The sequence below is a fragment of the Procambarus clarkii genome, chromosome 9 (assembly GCF_040958095.1).
Source record: "Procambarus clarkii isolate CNS0578487 chromosome 9, FALCON_Pclarkii_2.0, whole genome shotgun sequence".
NCBI classification, from domain to species: domain Eukaryota; kingdom Metazoa; phylum Arthropoda; class Malacostraca; order Decapoda; family Cambaridae; genus Procambarus; species Procambarus clarkii.
This window is the reverse complement of record NC_091158.1, coordinates 51615135-51639700: the sequence shown is the minus strand read 5'-3', so window position 1 is coordinate 51639700 and position 24566 is coordinate 51615135. Positions and strand designations below refer to the sequence as shown.

General features: G+C 40.8%; 1 protein-coding gene across 2 annotated transcripts in view; it reads left to right on the top strand.

Annotated features, from left to right (window-relative positions):
* LOC138362972 (uncharacterized) overlaps positions 1-23178 on the top strand; it is a 393681-nt gene extending 370503 nt beyond the window's left edge. For both annotated transcript variants that reach the window (XR_011227956.1, XM_069321533.1), the window contains one exon: positions 22845-23178. Coding sequence is in view for 1 of the 2 variants with exons in the window: in XM_069321533.1 (XP_069177634.1) it covers positions 22845-22917 (73 nt within the window). In the remaining variant the exon portion in view is untranslated. The remainder of the gene's footprint in view (positions 1-22844) is intronic.
* The last annotated feature ends 1388 nt before the right edge of the window (positions 23179-24566 follow it).

Here is a 24566-nt window from a genome sequence, read left to right as displayed (position 1 = left end):
ATTTTTGATTTTTAATATTATGTACCCCGCCCTGCCTTGGTGACGCTCTATTACTCCCTCATCTATCCATATCTCAACTATGGTATTTGTAATTGGGGTTCTACTACCCAAAATCATTTACGTCCTCTAATTACTCAACACAAAGCTGCTATTAGGACAATATCCAACTCTGGCCCCAGACATCACTCTGTACCCCTACTCAAATCTCTGAATATGTTAGATATTAAGTCACTGCACATCCTCTCATGTGTATTATTTATATATATATATATATATATATATATATATATATATATATATATATATATATATATATATATATATATTGTGACGGTGTTCCCCCCCTTGTAATTCACCCACGCCTGCAGTAAGAGTCATGTCTACTTTTCCCATGCGTTCTCTACGTTGCAGGCTACAATTTGATATATGGGAGAGAGTGAAGTGTTCTCGGAGAGCCGAGAAATTTGTGAAATAGTAATATTTTGGCCTGTGGTATAGGCCCTTTAGGGAGCCAAGATGGCGCTTACCTCCCTGATCTCCCGCCAAAACCGTGTGACGTCAGTGGCACCGGATTGGTCACCGACAGCAATGTGGCACCGGGAGCCAATGAAAACCTCCCGTGGCAAAAGTGGCGTCACGAAGGAAGGGGGTCCGGCCCGCGAGCCGGGCTGGCGCCAGCAGTCAGACACGACACATCATAGAGGTCGGACGTGCGACGGATGGTCCTGTCAGTTGGACAGTTATTCCCTCTCCCGTGGATTTACGCGTCACCGGAAGTCCGCCAGTACTCTGAGAAGTCTTCCCTAGTTCATGTGTTGAACCAGAAGAGGGAATTGACGGTTATTTGAGCAACAAGTGCTCCAGTCAGGTACTGTGCCAGTAGCAGTGAAGCCGTGCAGTGACGTACGTGACGTCTGTGGCAATTCACCAGTTCGTGACAGCGTAGTGGCTGACAGAGCCACTGGGTAGCTGAGGAAGAGAGGACTATTTGGGAAAACCGGACGACTGTAGCTGAGACGTAGGCGACAGCCGTTGCTGGGAGAAGACGACGGCCAGGAGACCGACTCCAACCTTCAAGAAGTCAAGAAGGAGGACGGACCTGCAGTGAGGAGGCACGGAGACGACGCGCTAAACGGTGGGACGACGAGAGGCTCTGGTAGGACACGACGACGTGTAGTGTGGGGGCGTTCCCGACACGAGGACCAGGAGCTACATCTCGACTCTCATTGGAGGATAGGGTGAAGTAGGTGTTTCTAGTTCCCTCCCCATTCCCCTTTAGTTAGCTATGTTATTTGGCTATATTTTCTAGCCTGAGGATTTTATATGTCATGAGCAAGTCTCACCCATGTCACGATAAAGCACCAGTGTGCTAGACAGTACTATCAAGAGTACTTGTAATATTCATGTTGATTATTAGTGTGTACAGGCACCAGGAACAAGTGATAAATTTACTGTGTTGTGTATATCTTTCTATAGATTTTTGATATGAACATATAGTGGTAAATTATATATAATATTATGCCAGTATTCGGAGGTTAGGCTATGTGCCCAGAAACTATTTATTTTCCATGTATTGATGATTGATTTATATACCATATATATGTCTATGTTCATTCAGTGAATAATCCTTTGTGAGTACAGTGAATTATTGCGTTATCGCCCACAAGAGAAAGTACTGAAAACTCTAGTGTTAATATTTCATAATATATGGTTGAGTGAAGAACAATGTAAAGCCATTACAGTGAATCATTATAGCATTGGTTGTAGAAAAGATTGTTTGAGCCGGAGTACAGTGTAACTGAGTAATCCGGTTTATTTAGCCAATATCGAGTGTGCGAGTTTCTAGTAATATTGGAAAATTTAAAGGAACAGCGCGCGTGAATCTAGAAAACAAGCAAAGTTCGCGCGGAGAGTCCATTGCGATCAGCTGTTCTTGACACTTGATGAGGAGGGGAGAATGTTGCCCTCTAGTGATCGCATAATATCCGTGGGAATTACCGGCCGCTTCAGGATCAGTTGATTTATCGATTATTGTGTGGCCTTGTGACATCTTTCATACATTTTAAGTAAAATACAAAACTATCTTTGTGTTTATATCATCCCCTCCATTGATCTTGTGGCTATATTATACTGGTAAACATTAGAGTGATAACAATAAGTACCTGCCTGATTCCTGATCTTTTGAGTGTGACCTTGCCAAGGCTACCACTGAATACACCAGTCCACTGATGGTGTTACTGGCCACCTTAAAACACCAGTTGGCGACCTTCTGGGTAACCGTAGAGCCCTATTGTTGGGGAGGGCACACGACAGTCGATGTGAACGAGTCGTGTTCTCACTCTTTCTTAATAAGAGGCCGTTAAGATTGACTGGGAGACTCTCCTGGCGTGCAGTGGCGCCGTGAGGATCGAGGGAAGACCCGAAGGGCTACGGTGAGTGACTTGAGCATAACATTTGCTCACCCCAGAGTAAGGGTAAGTGAGGGAAACCCCAACAATATATATATATATATATATATATATATATATATATATATATATATATATATATATATATATATATATATATATATATATATATATATATATATATATATATATATATATATATATATATATATATATATATATATATATATATATATATATATATATATATATATATATATATATATATATATATATATATATATATATATATATATATATATATATATATATATATATATATATATATATATATATATATATATATATATATATATATATATATATATATATATATATATATATATAACGCTGAACTGTAATGCCAATCCTGACCTTAAAAGCTTCATTGAAGGTTGTAACAGAACCCATGAGCACCACACCAGAAACAAATAGTTTTGATATTCCAAGAGTACGACTTAATCAAACTAGAAATGCTCTACAAATCAAGGAACCCAGAATGTGGAATGACCTTCCCAATTATGTTAAAAACTGTACCTCTCTCAGCCAGTTTAAGACAAAAACTAAGCACTACCTAATTAACTCCCTGTAACCTACCTTTCCCCTATAATGTCAACCCATGTATTTTATTTTTTTAAACAATGCTGTTTGTCGACCATACTGTATTTTTGCTGTTTTTCTGCCATGTTCCCCCCTTTTTTTATTTTTTTATTTTCTCAACACATTTTATACTTTAATCTCAATTAGTATTAAGTTTTAGTCTTTAGTGTTTTTCCTGCCCGAAACGCTTTGCGTAATAGTGGCTTTAAGCATTGTATGTACTAGCTCTATGTACGTACTATTGTATGTACTATTCATCAGTATTTGTATCACCCCTTGTATGTATGTACTTTACCTAAATAAACATTTGAATTTGAATATTAAATATATCCTCAAAGCCTAAGGCCATTCTGTCCTCCAGGTGGGCACGTTTACTCGACCCCCTCGTGGTCATCGCCGTCAACCCCTTCGAGTTGTAAAAATCACCTTTGATAATAGGAGCCTTCCGCCCTCTATCATTCTTGCTGGTGCCAGATGCTACGTTCAGGAGTACATTCCCTCTCCTTGACTTTACAATAAGTGCTGAAAGTTCAGGCATGGTGCTCTCAAATGCACAAGTATCTATGCCCCTTGTATAGGGATGATGATCACTTTAAGTCAGAGTGCTCTTCCCCTCAGGCTCGCTACCTCAATTGCGGTGAACCTTCTCCCGCGCGTATGTTCACTACAATCTTAAGGAAGTCGTCCTTCACTTGAAACACTGGGATCGTCTGTCTTTTCCTGAAGCGAGACGCCAAGTTCGCTGTCTCACCCCTTTTACTGGCGTATCTTATGCTCGCGTGTTGCGTTCTACCTCTCCTCGTCCTTCCCACCTTACTCAGTCTCAACCGTTTCCAGGCCTTAGACACGGACACGCCCACCTCCTCCTCTGTTCCTTTACGTTCTGTCCTGAAGGGGCCCCCCTCCTGGTTCTCCATCTGGAGTTTTCCCCCTTCCTACTCAGTCTGCCATGTCTCCTGTGTCTTCTTTCCCCGATCCTTCTTCCCATCCCTCCCCCCAGTCTCTTGGCCCTCCACACCGCCTGTCTGTCCAGGCTGATATACATCATCCTCCCTGCAATCTCCATGTTGTTCACTCCCATTCATCTTCTCCTGTTGAGACAATTGAGTCTGTCACCCAGTACGTTGTTGCTGGAACACCTGTCTCTTCGAGTCAGAAACATAAGCCTGGCTCCTCTCTTTTGTCCTCCCCGGCGGGTAAGAAGGCAACACTTTCTTCCTCGCCCCCCCCCCCACCCCTGACTCTCTCACTCCATCCCCTCCCATTTCGGTGGTCGTGCCCCCTGTCCCAGCCATGGAGGTTACTTTAGCCCCTGATTCCCTCCCCTGTTTCTGCCCCACCCCCTCCTCCTGCTGTCCCAGACCACCCCTCTCAGTTGTCTTCTCCTCCGGAATCTACCCGTCCGCCTCTGGTCTGTCCTCCCACTCCCTTCACTCCATCCTTACTCAGTTTATAAATGCCTCCTAACCCTGACTTTGCTGACTCTGATCCTGATCCTGAGCTTATTTAATATATTGTGTTCTTCTTTACCTTTGTTTCTTCATTATTCTCTGTTGCTGTCCTTTCTCTTTTTGCCGATGTCTATTCTTCAATGGATTATTCGTGGATTTTATGCCAACTTCCATGAACTCCAACTCATGATTACACAGTTTTCACCCCTTTTTGTATGTCTCCAGGAGCCGATGCTTGGTGCTCGTCCTGGTCACTTCCGTGGTTATTCCTTTTTCTCCCCCCCCCTCCCCCAGCTTTTTCTGGGGCTCATAACTCTACTGCTCTCTCGATTCGTACTAATATTCACTTCGTCCCCCTACATTTTCCATCCCTATCCAATGTTCTGCTGCCCATGTCTTTGTCAGAGTAAATGGTATACGGTTTGTTCCATTTATCTTTCCTCCCAAATGCCCCACTTTCTCTTCCTGATCTTAAGGACCTACTGGACTCCTTGCCGGAGCCTATGCTCCTGTTGGGGAATTTCAACTGTTGACATACCTGTTGGGTATCTGGGGCTTTACTCACATATTGAATTATTTAATAATGATAATTAACATAAATCGAAGGACCGCCCACTTTTGAGAAAAGAGGGAAAACAAATAAAGGTGAGTATGAATTTAACACTATAGAACCAGTGCCTATGTATGGTAATTGTTTTAACAATCACTTAAAGACAATGAATAGACTGTATTTTTAATTGATTAAAGTTAAAGCCTCAAATATCAACATTGGGGGGTTATTTCTAGACGTTCATATATATCTAGGAACCAGTGTGGTTCGTCACTAGTTCATTAAAAGGTCAGTAACATGGCAAAAACTGAACTAGAATGTAGATTCAAGATATGACATATTAAATAATTAATATTGAAAGATTATTAAATCTTAAGAAATAATAAATGTAGATTCATTAAACACCGAGTGATAAATTCTTGCGTTAGATTATTCCTCTTAACTATCCTATGTGAATTTATATATAGAAACTACTAATAATCTTATTCAAATTTCTACGAAAACATATGTCTTAGCTGTAAGACGACTTCATTAAGTCTGTTTCGTTACTCGTCCACGTGATCACAAGATTCCAATAAGGAAGAAACCAGCAGTGAACATCATAGGTGAAGAGAGACAACTTGTTACATCCTCGCCTATACACTGCAATCATGGGAATTTGAGTAGCATTTGATTAGGCTATGAATTATTTAAATATTCACTGAAATTGAAATAAAAAGGGAAAATCAACTAACATTGTAGTATAGGTCTTCTTGTAAAATAACGACAGACTACCCACAAATACACGATCTTGAATGATGCATTAAACCAGAAAAGTATACTTAACGTGAGCGTGCGAGAACACTAAGGTCTGCCGGTATCGCGTCTGTCAGTCCCTGGCGTCCACTGCTGTGTACTCGTAATTACGGGTCGTGACTATAATTGTAGACGCGTTATTAAACAGTTGAGCACTGTAGACCACGTGATGGTATTGAATGGCGGCCGTCTATGGAGCTACCACGCGACTAATGCTGTGCGACTCGTCAGCTACGCCAATCCTCACGTCTCGCTGTGCGACTCGTCAGCCACGCCAATCCTCACGTCTCGTCTGTAGTAATATGGCGTCTCCCTCAACCCCTCTCGCATTTGCAATAGAATTTAGTAAGGACGGAGAATTCTTCTCCGTATAATTACTTACGTAATGCGTTAAAGAGAATAGGGTTGCAATTGTAGGGAATTAAATATTGTTTATATTCTCGTTAGATGGTGTTGATTAAGCACAGTGCCCTTATTAACAAGAAATGGGGAGAATTTCCATGGCGTTCGTATATAACAGATAAAACTGTTATATAGTGATATTTTTAATTAATAACTCGGTTATTGGATCATTAGTGGTTATATTATCAGTAATTAATTATTATACAGAATACTGATAAAAGTAGAGAACCTTATTCAATTCTCTAACATATTGGTAATAAATATGTATTGCTAGACAATATCTGATGCAATCCTGCCTCTCGATGTGATGAGAATTTCAGCAAATGACGCGCAGATAGAAATATTAATTTATATTAGTACTACAGTTAGTAAAATTAATTGATACTGTAATTAATATACAACAGTAGTGTAATGTGATACAATAGAGATGTATCAGTGTTGGAAATTTCCAACAATACCCTCTGGGGTGATGTTCTGACAAACACCCAAGGCCGCCTTCTGGAACCATTTGTCCTCTCTTCTTCCCCTGTCTCTCTTCTGAATTCTGGTGAAACCACTCAAGTGAACTCTCGCACTCGCACCCCTTTCCTGTCTTGATCTTTTTCTTTGCTTGTCGTCTCTTTACTTAGATTTCACGTGACGGGTTTTTAATGACCTCCATAACAGTGACCATTTCCCCATCCTTGTTATCTTTTTCTCTTTTCACCCTCCCTTTTCCTTCCCTAGGTGGTAGTTTGCCAAGGCTGACTGGAGTCTATTCACCCTCCATGCTACTCTCTCCGACCTCTCCGCTCTGCCTTTCCCTCACGCCCTCCTCTTTTTTAATGATACTGTCTTCGACACTGCCTTCCTCTTTATTCCTCGCTCTACCTTCCGGGGCACGTGGAAGTGCGTTCTCTGGTGGAATGCGGACTGTGTCCGCTGTAAGCGTGCAGCCTGGAATAAATACCAACGCCGGCAGACGGCTGATTCTTTTATTTTGTTTCGGAAGGCAAGAGCAGTGGCCCATAGGACCATCCGTACAGCTAAACGTGAGAGTTGGCAATCTTATGTTTCCACCATTATATCCGAAACTCCTCTACCGCAAATCTGGAAGAAAATCCGCAAGAAGTAAGTTCGTTCCAGATGTCTCACGGTCCTTCACCTCCAGGTACTCTTGTGGCGGACCCAGTGAAGGTCGTAACCGAACTGGGTTCCCACTTTTCTACTGTTAGCTCTGGTTCTCATCTTCCTCAATCCTTCCTTCTTCTTAAGCCCGCTCTTGAATCTCATCCCTTAGATTTCTGCACTCATCTCCACCTTCCCTATAAAGATGCCTTCTCTCTCTCTCTCTTTGAACTGCAGTCTGCCCTGACCCTCTGCGGTTCTACGGCAGGGGGTTGAGATGAAATTCATTATGAGATGCTTCGGCATCCCCCTCTTTGCACGTCTCAGTATTTACTGAGTCTGTATAATCAGGTCTGGGAGTCGTCGTCAGTCTCTGAGGACTGGCTCAATGCCGTTGTACTGCCCTATTCGGAAACCGGGGTCTCTCGGGACATTCCCTAAGGACTTCCGCCCTATTTCCCTCACCGAGTTGTGTTAGCAAACTCTTTGAACGAGTGGACAATGTGTGTCTGATGTAGGTCTTGGAACGCTTTCACCTCCTCTTCCCTTCTGAATTTGGTTTTCACAAGTGCCGCAGCACGACTTATGTTCTGGTGAACTTGGACGTTCATATTCGCACTGCTTTTGCTGTGAAGACCTTCATTGTAGCTTTCCTTTTTGACCTGGAAAAGGCTTACGACACCACCTGGAGATACCATATTCTGTCCCAACTTCGTTATTTTGGCCTTCGTGGTAATCTCCCTCTCTTCCTTCAAAGCTTTCTCTCTCATCGTTCCTTTAGAGTGAGGCTTGGTGCCACTCTCTCTGCCTCTTTTCGACAATACGAAGGTGTGCCCCAAGGTAGTGTTCTGAGCACTAATCTTTTTCTGGTTGCCCTCAATGGTCTTCTTCCCTCCCTTCTGGCGGCTTCTCCGCTCTCTATATCGACGATCTTGCCCTCTGCTGTCGAGGTGATGATTCACCTATCCTTCAACGGCGGCTTCAACTTGCGATTGATGCCGTGTTGTCTTGGGCCTCCAATCATGACTTCAAGTTCTCTGCAACTAAGACTTTTGCTGTGACTTTTACTCGGAAGCATGTCGTTCTCCGTCTCTCTTTGTCGCTTTATGGTCATCCCCTTGTGTACAAAGATTTTCCTAAGCTTTTGGGGTTAATCTTTGACACTCGTTTGTCTTGGTCACCCCATATCTCTTACCTCCGTGTTGAATGCTCTAAGGCCCTTAACCTACTTAAGGTTTTGTCCCATACTTCTTGGGGACCGGATAGGAGTACACTTCTCTCTTTACATTCCTCTCTCGTACTGTCCAATCTCGATTATGGTTGCATTGCTTACTCTTCTGCTTCTCCTTCTACTCTTCGCCGTCTTGATCCTTGGCACCATACTGGGTTGCACCTCAGCTCTGGTGCCTTTCGTTCAACTCCTGCCCTCAGCTTGTATGTTGACACTCGCTTCCTGTCTCTCCAGGACCGCCGAGACCGCTACTGTCTTCGCTACCTTGCGTGGTCCTTACAACACCCTCACTCTTGCCTGTGTCGTGCTTTGACTTTTCCCCAGTCCTATAGTTCCTGTTCCCCTTCACCATCTCCCTCTTTCTGTCTGGTTGTCTCTCCTGCAACATTCTCTTTCAGTTAGTATTACTAATATTTCTCCTCATGTTGTTCGTGCATGCCTCTGTGGTGCGTCCCCCTTCCTAAATATTGTGAATCTCTGACTCACATCACTAACGCTTTTACCCCTTCTACAGTTCTGAAACGCCTTTTCCTTGAACACTTATCTTCACACTCCCACTCCGTTTCCATCTTCACCATTAGGTCTAAATCTGCGCATGGTATAGGCAACTCTGTTGTTTTTCCTGACCACACCTATATGTGTCGCCTGCTTCCGAAGACTAGCATCTTCACTGCAGAACTTTATGCTATTCTCTATGCTCTTCGTCTCCTGCTTTCTCGCTGTCAATCCTCCTTTGTGGTTGTAGTTGACTCTCGCAGTGCCTTTATGGCTCTGGAGTCCTTTAATCCAGTCAATCTGGTGGTCGTCGAGGTTCAACATTGACTGTTTCTTATCTCCAGTAGATTTAAGACAATTGAGTTTTGCTGGGTTCCCAGCCATATTGGTGTCTCTTTCAATGAGCGTGTGGATGCTGCCGCTCAGGAAGCTCTCCGCACCTATCCTATCTCCCATAAAGGTATTCTTTATTCTGACTTTTACCCAGTTATTCATTCCTCCATCCTTGCCCAATGGCAGAGTTGTTGGTCTTCTGATACTGGTAACAAACTGCGTACTCTTAAGAGTAGTGTGTCCCCGTGGCCTTCCTCCTACCACCGTAACCGAGTGGGAAACAGTTCTGGCGAGGTTGCGTATTGGCCATACGAGCTAAAGTGTCTCATGGACACTTAATGGAGCGCCGCCCTGCTCTTTATTGTCCTAACTGCATTATCCCTCTTACAGTTGTGCATATCCTTGTTGAATGTCCTCACTTCCAGGACAAGTGTGTCTTGCTTTCCGACCGTCCCTCGCGGTCACTTGTCCCTCGATAGGATTCACCAAGAATCGGATACTTTTGATATCGTTCGCCTTAAGCGTTTGTTCTCGTATTGGCATCCTTAGTGATATTTTGCGCCCTCTGATTATTCCACACATTTGATGGTGCTACATAGCCTTCCCGGTTTGGTGCCTTCTTTGATAATTACTTACTTGCGTTAATACACAAAACAGCAGTAAAGATATGCATATGCTAACTATGATGCATGACTGATGTTTAGCTGAATTATGGCTGAAATAGTCTGATTATTTACTGTATGTCAGCCACAAGCAAGTAATTACCAAAAGAAGGCGCCAAGCTGGGGAATGTCAGCCACAAGTAGAGCTCTTAATTTGATTTTAAACCTTAATATGTTCTATATCATGAGACATTCGGAACCATATTATATATTTTCAAATTTTTGTCATTAAAGTATTTATATACCTGAGGGCCACTTACATTAGTGACATCGACGAGGACAAGAAGCTGGCGGCTTGTCGATGGTCCCCCCATTTGTCGTGATGATCTTCTCCAGTTAACCCTTAAAATTTACCATTTTACCTTTGGTACGCCACAGATAAAATGTTATATTTTATTTACTGTAATATATAGCATGAATATTATACTCATCATGCAAGTTGTAGTTTATTGGGCACCCCATACTCATCTTGTGAGTGCAACCCTTCTTTCGAATAGACAGTACCCTTTAAAACTAAATGTAATAAGTACATTCCTGATTGTCTAAATAGTATATCATTACACTTAATTATGCTGTTACATTTACCTCCCCATATATTCTCCTCATTTTTTGTTAATATGCTCAAAATTTTTAGGTTGAAGTTTTTGTGTTCAATTCTATACACACAAGTTTTAAATATAAAGAATTTCTTTTTCAGTTGTTTTAAACAATAGAGGTTATATAAAAAAAATGCAAATATCCTGAGTTACTTTATAATTTATTGAAAGACTTTAGTTATGTTTTATTAGCTCTATAAAACTGTAATATCCATATAGATATAGGTTAGGTACTAATTGTAATTAATAAGCAATAAATGCTATTTACTTGTTTGTCCTCCTACATAACCAAGGTAAGTTTAGGTCGTTGTTTTCTATACAGCTTTTTAGGTAAACTCTAATATTCACAATATTTTGGTGCAATGCTGGCGATTAAGTGCATTTATGTACTATGCCGATAGTCAGGATTGTACTTATTACATTCAGTATTAAAATGTACTGTCTATTCTGAAGATGGTCTGTATATTAAGAACATAAATTATTGTCTTAGTTATGTTAGTTTAGGTTAAGTAGGGTTGGTTAGGTTCGGTCACGTACCTACATTAGTTTTAAATCATATTAAAAACTTAACTCATACATAATGAAATGGATAGCTTTATCATTTCATTACAAAAAAAAATCGAAAAATATGTAAATTCTGGAAAACTTGGCTTATTTAACAAATCGGGCCTTGCATAGTAGGCCGAGGACTGTGTTCTGGCTACTAGGTACAACATATATATATATATATATATATATATATATATATATATATATATATATATATATATATATATATATATATATATATATATATATATATATATATATATACATAATATGTTGTACCTAGTAGCCAGAACGTCGTACTCGGCCTGCTATGCAAGGCCCGATTTGCCTAATAAGCCAAGTTTTCCTGAATTAATATATTTTCTCAAATTTTTTTCTTATGAAATGATAAAGCTACCCATTTCATTATGTATGAGGTCAATTTTTTTTATTGGAGTTAAAATTAACGTAGATATATCACCGAACCTAACCAACCCTACCTAACCTAACCTTATCTATCTTCATAGGTTAGGTTAGGTTAGGTAGCCGAAAAAGTTAGGTTAGGTTAGGTGAGGTAGGTTAGGTAGTCGAAAAACAATTTATTCATGAAAATTTGGCTTATTAGGCAAATCGGGCCTTGCATAGTAGGCTGAAAAGTGCATTCTGGCTACTAGGTACGACATATGTATATATATATATATATGTATATATATATATATATATATATATATATATATATATATATATATATATATATATATATATATATATATATATATATATATATATTAGTATATTTTGGTAGCAGTCTTTCCTGTAGACATATATTATTAAATATGACCGAAAAAGTAAGATTAATAATTCTAACACGAATTTTCTCAATCTTTCGTACATTTCTTTTCACTGTTGGAGGTAAATCAAAAATCAATTCTCCAAAATTCATTTTTATTTCTAGTCTGACGCGACACGAGCGCGTTTCGTAAAACTTATTACATTTTCAAAGACTTTAGTTCACAAATACACAACTGAATAGAACTTACGCATCTCCGATTTTATATCTACATTTGAGTGAGGTGGAAGGGGTGATGTGGCATTAACACAAGACAGAACAAGAAGTGGCATTAATAGGGTATTAATTTCATCAACACAAGACAGAACAAGAGGTGGTATTAATAGGATATTAATTTCATCAACACAAGACAGAACACGAAACAATGGGTATTGAATAGAAGTGTTTGTAGAAAGCCTATTGGTCCATATTTCTTGATGCTTCTATATTGGAGCGGAGTCTTGAGGTGGGTAGAATATAGTTGTGCATTAATTGGCTGTTGATTGCTGGTGTTGACTTCTTGATGTGTAGTGCCTCGCAAACGTCAAGCCGCCTGCTATCGCTGTATCTATCGATGATTTCTGTGTTGTTTACTAGGATTTCTCTGGCGATGGTTTGGTTGTGGGAAGAGATTATATGTTCCTTAATGGAGCCCTGTTGCTTATGCATCGTTAAACGCCTAGAAAGAGATGTTGTTGTCTTGCCTATATACTGGGTTTTTTGGAGCTTACAGTCCCCAAGAGGGCATTTGAAGGCATAGACGACGTTAGTCTCTTTTAAAGCGTTCTGTTTTGTGTCTGGAGAGTTTCTCATGAGTAGGCTGGGCGTTTTTCTGGTTTTATAGTAAATCGTCAGTTGTATCCTCTGATTTCTGTCTGTAGGGATAACGTTTCTATTAACAATATCTTTCAGGACTCTTTCCTCCGTTTTATGAGCTGTGGAAAAGAAGTTCCTGTAAAATAGTCTAATAGGGGGTATAGGTGTTGTGTTAGTTGTCTCTTCAGAGGTTGCATGGCGTTTCACTTTCCTTCTTATGATGTCTTCGACGAAACCATTGGAGAAGCCGTTGTTGACTAGGACCTGCCTTACCCTACAGAGTTCTTCGTCGACTTGCTTCCATTCTGAGCTGTGGCTGAGAGCACGGTCGACATATGCGTTAACAACACTCCTCTTGTACCTGTCTGGGCAGTCGCTGTTGGCACTTAGGCATATTCCTATGTTCGTTTCCTTAGTGTAGACTGCAGTGTGGAAATCTCCGCTCTTTTCCATGACTGTTACATCTAGAAAGGGCAGCTTCCCATCCTTTTCCATCTCGTAAGTGAAACGCAACACGGAACTCTGCTCAAATGCCTCCTTCAGCTCCTGCAGATGTCTGACATCAGGTACCTGTGTAAAAATGTCGTCAACATACCTGCAGTATATGGCCGGTTTCAAGTTCATGTCGACTAAGACTTTTTGCTCGATGGTACCCATGTAGAAGTTTGCAAACAGGACACCTAGGGGAGAACCCATGGCGTCTACTTGCTTATACATGTACCCATCCGGGCTCAAGAAGGGTGCCTCTTTAGTACAAGCTTGGAGTAGTTTCCTCAGAATATTTTCTGGTATGTCAAGAGGAGTACAGGCTGGATCACGATACACTCTGTCGGCTATCATTCCGATTGTCTCGTCCACAGGTACGTTGGTAAACAGCGATTCTACGTCCAACGAGGCTCTTATCCCTGTGGCCCTTGTGCCCCGCAGTAAGTCAACAAATTCCTTTGGAGACTTCAGGCTGAAGGCGCAAGGAACATAAGGAGTCAGCAGGCCGTCGAGTCGCTTCGCCAGTCTGTATGTGGGTGTGGGTATCTGGCTAATGATTGGCCGAAGTGGGTTTCCAGGCTTGTGTGTCTTGACATTTCCTGTCAAGAAAATTCGTGTTAGAATTATTAATCATACTTTTTCGGTCATATTTAATAATATATATATATATATATATATATATATATATATATATATATATATATATATATATATATATATATATATATATATATATATATATATATATATATATGCGAACAAGCCTGAATGGTCCCCAGGACAATATGCAACTGAAAACTCACACCCCAGAAGTGACTCGAACCCATACTCCCAGAAGCAACGCAACTGGTATGTACAAGACGCCTTAATCCACTTGACCATCACGGCCGGACATAATGAGGTGATAGCCGAGGCTATTTGAACCACCCCACCGCCGGCACTCGGATAGTAATCTTGGGCATAGCATTTTACCAAATCACCTCATTCTTTGGGGCACACGTGAGGAACACAAATGCGAACAAGCCTGAATGGTCCCCAGGACAATATGCAACTGAAAACTCACACCCCAGAAGTGACTCGAACCCATACTCCCAGAAGCAACGCAACTGGTATGTACAAGACGCCTTAATCCACTTGACCATCACGACCGGACATAATGAGGTGATAGCCGAGGCTATTTGACCCACCCCACCACCGGCACTCGGATAGTAATCTTGGGCATAGCATTTTACCAAATCACCTCATTCTTTGGGGCACACGTGAGGAACACAAATGCGAACAAGCCTGAATGGTCCCCAGGACAATATGCAACTGAAAACTCACACCCCAGAAGTGACTCGAACCCATACTCCCAGAAGCAACGCAACTGGTATGTACAAGACGCCTTAATCCACTTGACCATCACGACCGGACATAATGAGGTGATAGCCGAGGCTATTTGAACCACCCCACCGCCGGCACTCGGATAGTAATCTTGGGCATAGCATTTTACCAAATCACCTCATTCTTTGGGGCACACGTGAGGAACACAAATGCGAACAAGCCTGAATGGTCCCCAGGACAATATGCAACTGAAAACTCACACCCCAGAAGTGACTCGAACCCATACTCCCAGAAGCAACGCAACTGGTATGTACAAGACGCCTTAATCCACTTGACCATCACGACCGGACATAATGAGGTGATAGCCGAGGCTATTTGAACCACCCCACCGCCGGCACTCGGATAGTAATCTTGGGCATAGCATTTTACCAAATCACCTCATTCTTTGGGGCACACGTGAGGAACACAAATGCGAAAAAGCCTGAATGGTCCCCAGGACAATATGCAACTGAAAACTCACACCCCAGAAGTGACTCGAGGTTCCTCACGTGTGCGCCAAAGAATGAGGTGATTTGGTAAAATGCTATGCCCAAGATTACTATCCGAGTGCCGGCGGTGGGGTGGTTCAAATAGCCTCGGCTATCACCTCATTATGTCCGGTCGTGATGGTCAAGTGGATTAAGGCGTCTTGTACATACCAGTTGCGTTGCTTCTGGGAGTATGGGTTCGAGTCACTTCTGGGGTGTGAGTTTTCAGTTGCATATTGTCCTGGGGACCATTCAGGCTTGTTCGCATTTGTGTTCCTCACGTGTGCCCCAAAGAATGAGGTGATTTGGTAAAATGCTATGCCCAAGATTACTATCCGAGTGCCGGCGGTGGGGTGGTTCAAATAGCCTCGGCTATCACCTCATTATGTCCGGTCGTGATGGTCAAGTGGATTAAGGCGTCTTGTACATACCAGTTGCGTTGCTTCTGGGAGTATGGGTTCGAGTCACTTCTGGGGTGTGAGTTTTCAGTTGCATATTGTCCTGGGGACCATTCAGGCTTGTTCGCATTTGTGTTCTTCACGTGTGCCCCAAAGAATGAGGTGATTTGGTAAAATGCTATGCCCAAGATTACTATCCGAGTGCCGGCGGTGGGGTGGTTCAAATAGCCTCGGCTATCACCTCATTATGTCCGGTCGTGATGGTCAAGTGGATTAAGGCGTCTTGTACATACCAGTTGCGTTGCTTCTGGGAGTATGGGTTCGAGTCACTTCTGGGGTGTGAGTTTTCAGTTGCATATTGTCCTGGGGACCATTCAGGCTTGTTCGCATTTGTGTTCCTCACGTGTGCCCCGAAGAATGAGGTGATTTGGTAAAATGCTATGCCCAAGATTACTATCCGAGTGCCAACGGTGGGGTGGTTCAAATAGCCTCGGCTATCACCTCATTATGTCCGGTCGTGATGGTCAAGTGGATTAAGGCGTCTTGTACATTCCAGTTGCGTTGCTTCTGGGAGTATGGGTTCGAGTCACTTCTGGGGTGTGAGTTTTCAGTTGCATATTGTCCTGGGGACCATTCAGGCTTGTTCGCATTTGTGTTCCTCACGTGTGCCCCAAAGAATGAGGTGATTTGGTAAAATGCTATGCCCAAGATTACTATCCGAGTGCCGGCGGTGGGGTGGTTCAAATAGCCTCGGCTATCACCTCATTATGTCCGGTCGTGATGGTCAAGTGGATTAAGGCGTCTTGTACATACCAGTTGCGTTGCTTCTGGGAGTATGGGTTCGAGTCACTTCTGGGGTGTGAGTTTTCAGTTGCATATTGTCCTGGGGACCATTCAGGCTTGTTCGCATTTGTGTTCCTCACGTGTGCCCCAAAGAATGAGGTGATTTGGTAAAATGCTATGCCCAAGATTACTATCCGAGTGCCGGCGGTGGGGTGGTTCAAATAGCCTCGGCTATCACCTCATTATGTCCGGTCGTGATGGTCAAGTGGATTAAGGCGTCTTGTACATACCAGTTGCGTTGCTTCTGGGAGTATGGGTTCGAGTCACTTCTGGGGTGTGAGTTTTCAGTTGCATATTGTCCTGGGGACCATTCAGGCTTGTTCGCATTTGTGTTCCTCACGTGTGCCCCAAAGAATGAGGTGATTTGGTAAAATGCTATGCCCAAGATTACTATCCGAGTGCCGGCGGTGGGGTGGTTCAAATAGCCTCGGCTATCACCTCATTATGTCCGGTCGTGATGGTCAAGTGGATTAAGGCGTCTTGTACATACCAGTTGCGTTGCTTCTGGGAGTATGGGTTCGAGTCACTTCTGGGGTGTGAGTTTTCAGTTGCATATTGTCCTGGGGACCATTCAGGCTTGTTCGCATTTGTGTTCCTCACGTGTGCCCCAAAGAATGAGGTGATTTGGTAAAATGCTATGCCCAAGATTACTTTCCGAGTGCCGGCGGTGGGGTGGTTCAAATAGCCTCGGCTATCACCTCATTATGTCCGGTCGTGATGGTCAAGTGGATTAAGGCGTCTTGTACATACCAGTTGCGTTGCTTCTGGGAGTATGGGTTCGAGTCACTTCTGGGGTGTGAGTTTTCAGTTGCATATTGTCCTGGGGACCATTCAGGCTTGTTCGCATTTGTGTTCCTCACGTGTGCCCCAAAGAATGAGGTGATTTGGTAAAATGCTATGCCCAAGATTACTATCCGAGTGCCGGCGGTGGGGTGGTTCAAATAGCCTCGGCTATCACCTCATTATGTCCGGTCGTGATGGTCAAGTGGATTAAGGCGTCTTGTACATACCAGTTGCGTTGCTTCTGGGAGTATGGGTTCGAGTCACTTCTGGGGTTTGAGTTTTCAGTTGCATATTGTCCTCGGGACCATTCAGGCTTGTTCGCATTTGTGTTCCTCACGTGTGCCCCAAAGAATGAGGTGATTTGGTAAAATGCTATGCCCAAGATTACTATCCGAGTGCCGGCGGTGGGGTGGTTCAAATAGCCTCGGCTATCACCTCATTATGTCCGGTCGTGATGGTCAAGTGGATTAAGGCGTCTTGTACATACCAGTTGCGTTGCTTCTGGGAGTATGGGTTCGAGTCACTTCTGGGGTGTGAGTTTTCAGTTGCATATTGTCCTCGGGACCATTCAGGCTTGTTCGCATTTGTGTTCCTCACGTGTGCCCCAAAGAATGAGGTGATTTGGTAAAATGCTATGCCCAAGATTACTATCCGAGTGCCGGCGGTGGGGTGGTTCAAATAGCCTCGGCTATCACCTCATTATGTCCGGTCGTGATGGTCAAGTGGATTAAGGCGTCTTGTACATACCAGTTGCGTTGCTTCTGGGAGTATGGGTTCGAGTCACTTCTGGGGTGTGAGTTTTCAGTTGCATATTGTCCTGGGGACCATTCAGGCTTGTTCGCATTTGTGTTCCTCACGTGTGCCCCAAAGAATGAGGTGATTTGGTAAAATGCTATGCCCAAGATTACTATCCGAGTGCCGGCGGTGGGGTGGTTCAAATAGCCTCAGCTATCACCTCATTATGTCCGGTCGTGATGGTCAAGTGGATTAAGGCGTCTTGTACATACCAGTTGCGTTGCTTCTGGGAGTATGGGTTCGAGTCACTTCTGGGGTGTGAGTTTTCAGTTGCATATTGTCCTGGGGACCATTCAGGCTTGTTCGCATTTGTGTTCCTCACGTGTGCCCCAAAGAATGAGGTGATTTGGTAAAATGCTATGCCCAAGATTACTATCCGAGTGCCGGCGGTGGGGTGGTTCAAATAGCCTCGGCTATCACCTCATTATGTCCGGTCGTGATGGTCAAGTGGATTAAGGCGTCTTGTACATACCAGTTGCGTTGCTTCTGGGAGTATGGGTTCGAGTCACTTCTGGGGTGTGAGTTTTCAGTTATATATATATATATATATATATATATATATATATATATATATATATATATATATATATATATATATATATATAAAATATATATATATATATATATATATATATATATATATATATATATATATATATATATATATATATATATATATATATATATATATATATATATATATATATAAAATATATATATATATATATATATATATATATATATATATATATATATATATATATATATATATATATATATATATATATATAATGTATAAGAAATAGGAGAGGTCCCAAGATGCTGCCCTGTGGCACCTCCTACTATCAATGGTAGAGTAGGGAGAGGTTTATTTATTTATTTATTTATATACAAGAAGGTACATTGGGGGTTAACAGAGAATACAGAAATTAAATTGAATTTCTATTCTTGTAAAGCCACTAGCACGCATAGCGTTTCGGGCAAGTCCTTAAACTAACAGAATTTTTTTACATAAATTAACAGTAAAATTGATAAAAAATGTTTACAGGTACTTTACAAATTTACTTTACCTGTACAGATAATTTTAAGTAGAAGAATTACAGTAAAATTGACAAAAAAATGTTTACAGGTACATTGAAGAAATTTGACACAAAAGCAGATTATAATAATAACAATACACAATAATAAATAATAAATAAATAAATGTTTATTCAGGTAAGGTACATACATACAACAGATTTTACAAAAATTTATAGATTTATAGATAGAGCTAGTACATACAATGCCTAAAGCCACTATTACGCAAACCGTTTCGTGCAGGGAAAACATTAATGACTAAAGCTTAATACTAGTTGAGTTTAAAGTATAAAATGTGTTGAGAACAAATTAAAATAAAGATAAAAAAGGGGGGTAACATGGCTGAAAAAGCAGCACAAATACAATTAGGTCGACAAACAGCGTTGTTTAAAAAAACATACATGGGTTGACAATAGAGAGGTAAGGTAGTTACAGGGAATTTATTAGGTAGTGCTTCGTTTTTATCTTAAACTGGTTGAGTGAGGTATAGTCTTTAACATGATTGGGAAGGTCATTCCACATTCTGAGTCCCTTGATTTGTAGAGCATTTCTAGTTTGATTAAGTCGTACTCTTGGAATATCAAAACTGTATTTGTTTCTGGTATGGTGCTCATGGGTTCTGTTACAACCTCCAATGAAACTTTTGAGGTCAGGGTTGGCATTACAGTTCAGCGTTTTATATATGTATAATACACATGAGAGAATGTGCAGTGACTTAATATCTAACATATTCAGAGATTTGAGTAGGGGTACCGAGTGATGTCTGGGGCCAGAGTTGGATATTGTCCTAATAGCAGCTTTGTGTTGAGTAATTAGAGGACGTAAATGATTTTGGGTAGTAGAACCCCAAACACAAATACCATAGTTGAAATATGGATAGATGAGGGAGTAATAGAGCGTCACCAGGGCAGGGCGGGGTACATAATATCTGATCTTAGAAAGAATGCCAACAGTTTTTGAAACTTTTTTTGATATATTTAGAATGTGTCCCTGGAAATTCAGGTTGTGGTCAATGAGAACGCCTAGGAATTTGCCATCTATTTTGTTACAAATTTGGGTATTGTTTATTCTGAGATTTATTTGATTAGAGGATTTATTGCCAAACAGAATATAGAAAGTTTTGTCAATGTTAAGGGTGAGTTTGTTGGCAGTTAGTCAAAGATGGACTTTATTTAGCTCAATATTTACTGTGGCATTTAGAGCAAGGAGGTCAGGACTGGAGTAAATGAAGGTTGTGTCGTCAGCAAATAGAATTGGTTTGAGGTGTTGGGAGGGATTTGGAAGGTCATTAATGTAGATGAGAAACAGGAGAGGTCCAAGTATGCTGCCCTGAGGAACACCGATGTTGATGGGTAGGGGTGGGAGAAATGGAATTATTCACAGAAACATACTGGAGCCTGTCAGTAAGGTAAGATTTGAGGTATTGCAGGGAGCGTCCTCTGACTCCATAATGATGTAATTTAAGAAGAAGGTTTTGGTGGTTGACAGTGTCAAAAGCCTTATGCTGGTCCACAAATAACCCAACAGGGAACTCTTTTTTATCAAGAGCTGCATGAATCAAGTTAATCATACTAATAAGTGCATAGTTAGTGCTTTTTTGGGTCTGAAGCCATATTGACAAGAGCTAAGTATATAGTGTTTGGCTAGATAGGAGTAAATCTGCTTGTAGATTAGTTTTTTCAAATATTTTTGACAAGTTAGGCAGGATTGATATAGGTCTGTAGTTGTTAACATCTGTGAAATCACCACATTTGTGGACAGGGGTTACTCTCGCTTTTTTAGAATATCTGGAAAGATTTGGAGTTCAAGTGACTTGTTGAAGAGCAATGCAATAGCAGATGCTAAAAATCTGGAGGCTTTTTTGTAAATTAAAGTTGGTATCTCCTCAAGGGCACTAGACTTGGTTTTAAGGGAAAGGATTATCTCATTAACGTCAGTGGAATTTGTAGGCTTTAGGTACAGAGACTGTGGATAGTTACCTGTAAGATAGTCCTTAACATCAGTACTGGAAGATGGAATATCATTTGCAAGGGATGACCCAATGGAAGAGAAGAACCTATTGAACTCAATAGCAGAATCAGAGGCTGAAAGCTGACCATCGTTATTGGACAGGACTGTTGGTTTGTTATTTAAAATCTTCTTTGATCCCAATATTTGTGAAATTGTGCTCCAAGTTCTTTTAATGTTACTCTTTATTTGGGTAAATTTATCTTCGTAGTATTTAGTTTTGGCTCGTCTAATTATTTTAGATAGCAATAACGAGTAATTCTTAGAGAATTCTTTGGAGACGGTTCCTAACCTATACTTCTCAAGGTCATGTTTTTTATTAATGGATAATTTTTTAATATTTTTATTAATAACAATACACAATAATAACAATACACAATAATGAAACAAGGATTACTAGGTACATGAGGATAACATTTCAGGGTTATACGTTGGTTCACTGAAGCATAATATGAGGATCGTTTCAAGGAAAAATCTCAAGGAATAATGCAGTAGAATATGCACTCAATACAACAACCATGATATCAGATGATATCTAAGATTACAGTGGTAAAGTAATATGGCTTAGGTACAAATGTTGGGGGTAGCACTAGATACAGTGTGAAGATAAAGTACTAGGTAGAAAACTATGAAGATGAAATTAGGTACTTTTTGGTTTTATTTTTGAATAAGGCAAAAGTTGGACTTTTGTCCAAAAGTTGGAGTTATGCTATTGATGAGTACATATTAGTTCCTGTCACTTAGATAGGAACGAATATAGTCCAAAGCAAGGCCTTGAATACCATAGTGGTGAAGTTTAAATAAGAGGTAATAATGGTTTATAGTATCAAAGGCTTTTCTCAAGTCAATGAAGAAGCCAATTGAGAACTCATTTTTGTCAAGGGCAGTGTAAGTTATATCAAACAGTCTAATGATGGCATCATTGATACTCATTTGGAAACAAAAGCCAAACTGGCAGGGACTTAGTATATAGATTTTACGAAGTAGGAATAGAGCTGTTAAAAAAAAAAACAATTGTTGAAAGTATAGGTAGATGTGATATTATTCTGTAATTGTCAGTTGTCTCGCCTCCTTTATGAACTGGCACCACTCTTGCTTTTTTAAGGATATCAGGAAAAGTATGATACTAGAGATTTGTTGAATAGCAGAGGAATGGGTGTTCCAAGAACAGGGGCAGCACTCTTATATATCATAGATGGTATTTTATTAATGTTCCAAGCTTTGGTTTTAAGTAATTGAATTATGGATATAATGTCTGTCAGGCAGACTGGTAAAAGGAATAGAGAGTTAGCTACCTATGAGATATGTAGTATATTGTGTCTGGGTCTCTGGAATTTTTCTGGCAAGGTTTGCACCAATTGATGAAAAGAAGCTATTGGAATTAGTTGCAATATCTAAGTCTGTTGCAAGTGTGTAACCGTCTTTGGAGAGTTTTATCTGCTTGGTATGTGATTGTTGTTTAGACCCTAGGATGTTAGAGATGGCTTTCCATGTAATGTTCATATTTCATTTTGCTTCTTTAAATCTATTCTCATAAAAGGAAGCTTTGGCTCCTTGTATTATATTGGTAAGCATTGATGGGTATGCTACTTGTGAGCCAGGGGTTGTTTAATCTTTTGACAGTTTATTTGCTTAGGAAGGAGAAGACTCAAGATGATTCAAAATGCTAAGAATACTCTCACAAATTTATATCAATCTAATATTTAGGAATCTTATATAATAAAAATGTATGACTACAAGTTTTCCTTCTTTCCCTTCAACAGGTCTTCCTCACTGGGCTTGCTTGGCTTTTGTGTTACTGGGAGGGTGCCATCACCGTTTACCTTTCAAGACTGACTCATGCTGGCACTGCATTTGTTGACCTTCTCTTCACAGTAAACACACAGTCCTCCATATGGTGATTGTCCAGGGCAAGCAGGGTGTGGCCGCCATCTTGGAAACAGGAGGATGGAGAAGCAGGGTCTTCTAATTTCTTCAAAGCAAAAGAATCTTCTGTCTTCCCAGACTTATGGCAGCTTCTGCCGGCCTTGCATTCTTGTTCCTACATGGCCCTTGGGCCTTTTATATTTATTTTACATAATAAAACAACTATTAATACCCATGTGTTTTTTAACAAGAGATCCATGACCTTTAAGCGCTAATTGTATTAACTAATGTACATATTGTAACCTTTAAATATCTAATAAAAGACAACAAAACACAAAAGAAAGAGGGTGGTAGGAGAAAAGCACACAGAAACTGTATTCAAGGGGACATAAACATTCCCTCTATTGCATTATGTGTGATTTCCTCTGAGGATATATATATATATATATATATATATATATATATATATATATATATATATATATATATATATATATATATATATATATATATATATATATATATATATATATATATATATATATATATATATATATATATATATATATATATATATATATATATATATATATATATATATATGCAACAGTGATCACAAAAACACTGATCCAAGTATGAAGAAAAACCCCATTTGAAAAATAGAGAATGCTTAACACGTTTTCGGCTAATTCGCCTTCATCAGAACAAAGTAGACTAACTTTGGAATAATCCAAAGTAGGATTCTACTTTGCTCTGATGAAGGCTAATTAGACAAAAACGCATTAGGTATTCTCTATTTTTCAAATGTGGTTTTCCCGCATATATATATATATAATAAGCCTCGTCTCAGCTAGGTGCCCAGCGGAGAGAGAACCTCGCATCCTAGGGGTCCAAAACCCGGATTTCCCCGCACTTCGCCCTGATGGTATCACCATATACTCATGGAAGGAGGGTAGACAGTTGGTGTGGGAGTACTCGTGTGTATCCACCCTGGCTGACACCTATGTACACTTCGGAGCTGATCAAGCAGGTGGGGCGGCCAACCACAGGGAAACAGCAAAATCACTCAAGTACAGGCGACTGGAAGGTCAATACCTCTTTGTTCCCATAGCGTCTGAGACGCATGACCCCTGGGGCAAGAGTGCCTTGGGATTTCTCAAGGAATTGGGTTCCAAGCTCATTGACGTCACCAGAGACCCAAGGGCTTCCAGTTTTTTGTTTCAGCGCCTCAGTGTGGCGATCCAGAGGGGAAATGCTTGCTGCGTCCTCGGTTCCTGTCCGGAAGCGGAGGAGCTTCAAGAGATCCATAACCTTTAGGCATTTGTCTTGTATGTTTTGTAACCTTTAAATACACAATAAAGCAAAAAAAAAAAAAAAAAAAAAGGAAGAGTGTCGTGACGCTGAACCACGGTTCATTCCGAACACAGCAATTACACAACACATAACACCTTGCCTCAGCAACCGTTACTACCACCTATACTCCTACACACACCAGACCCATGAGGCGTACCACTAGGTTTGTACTGGAACACAATGAATGAACATATGGAAGGTATTTAAAGGCCGTCGGGTTTTGTCATTTAATTACAAAGAATAGACTCTGACAAATAATAACATAT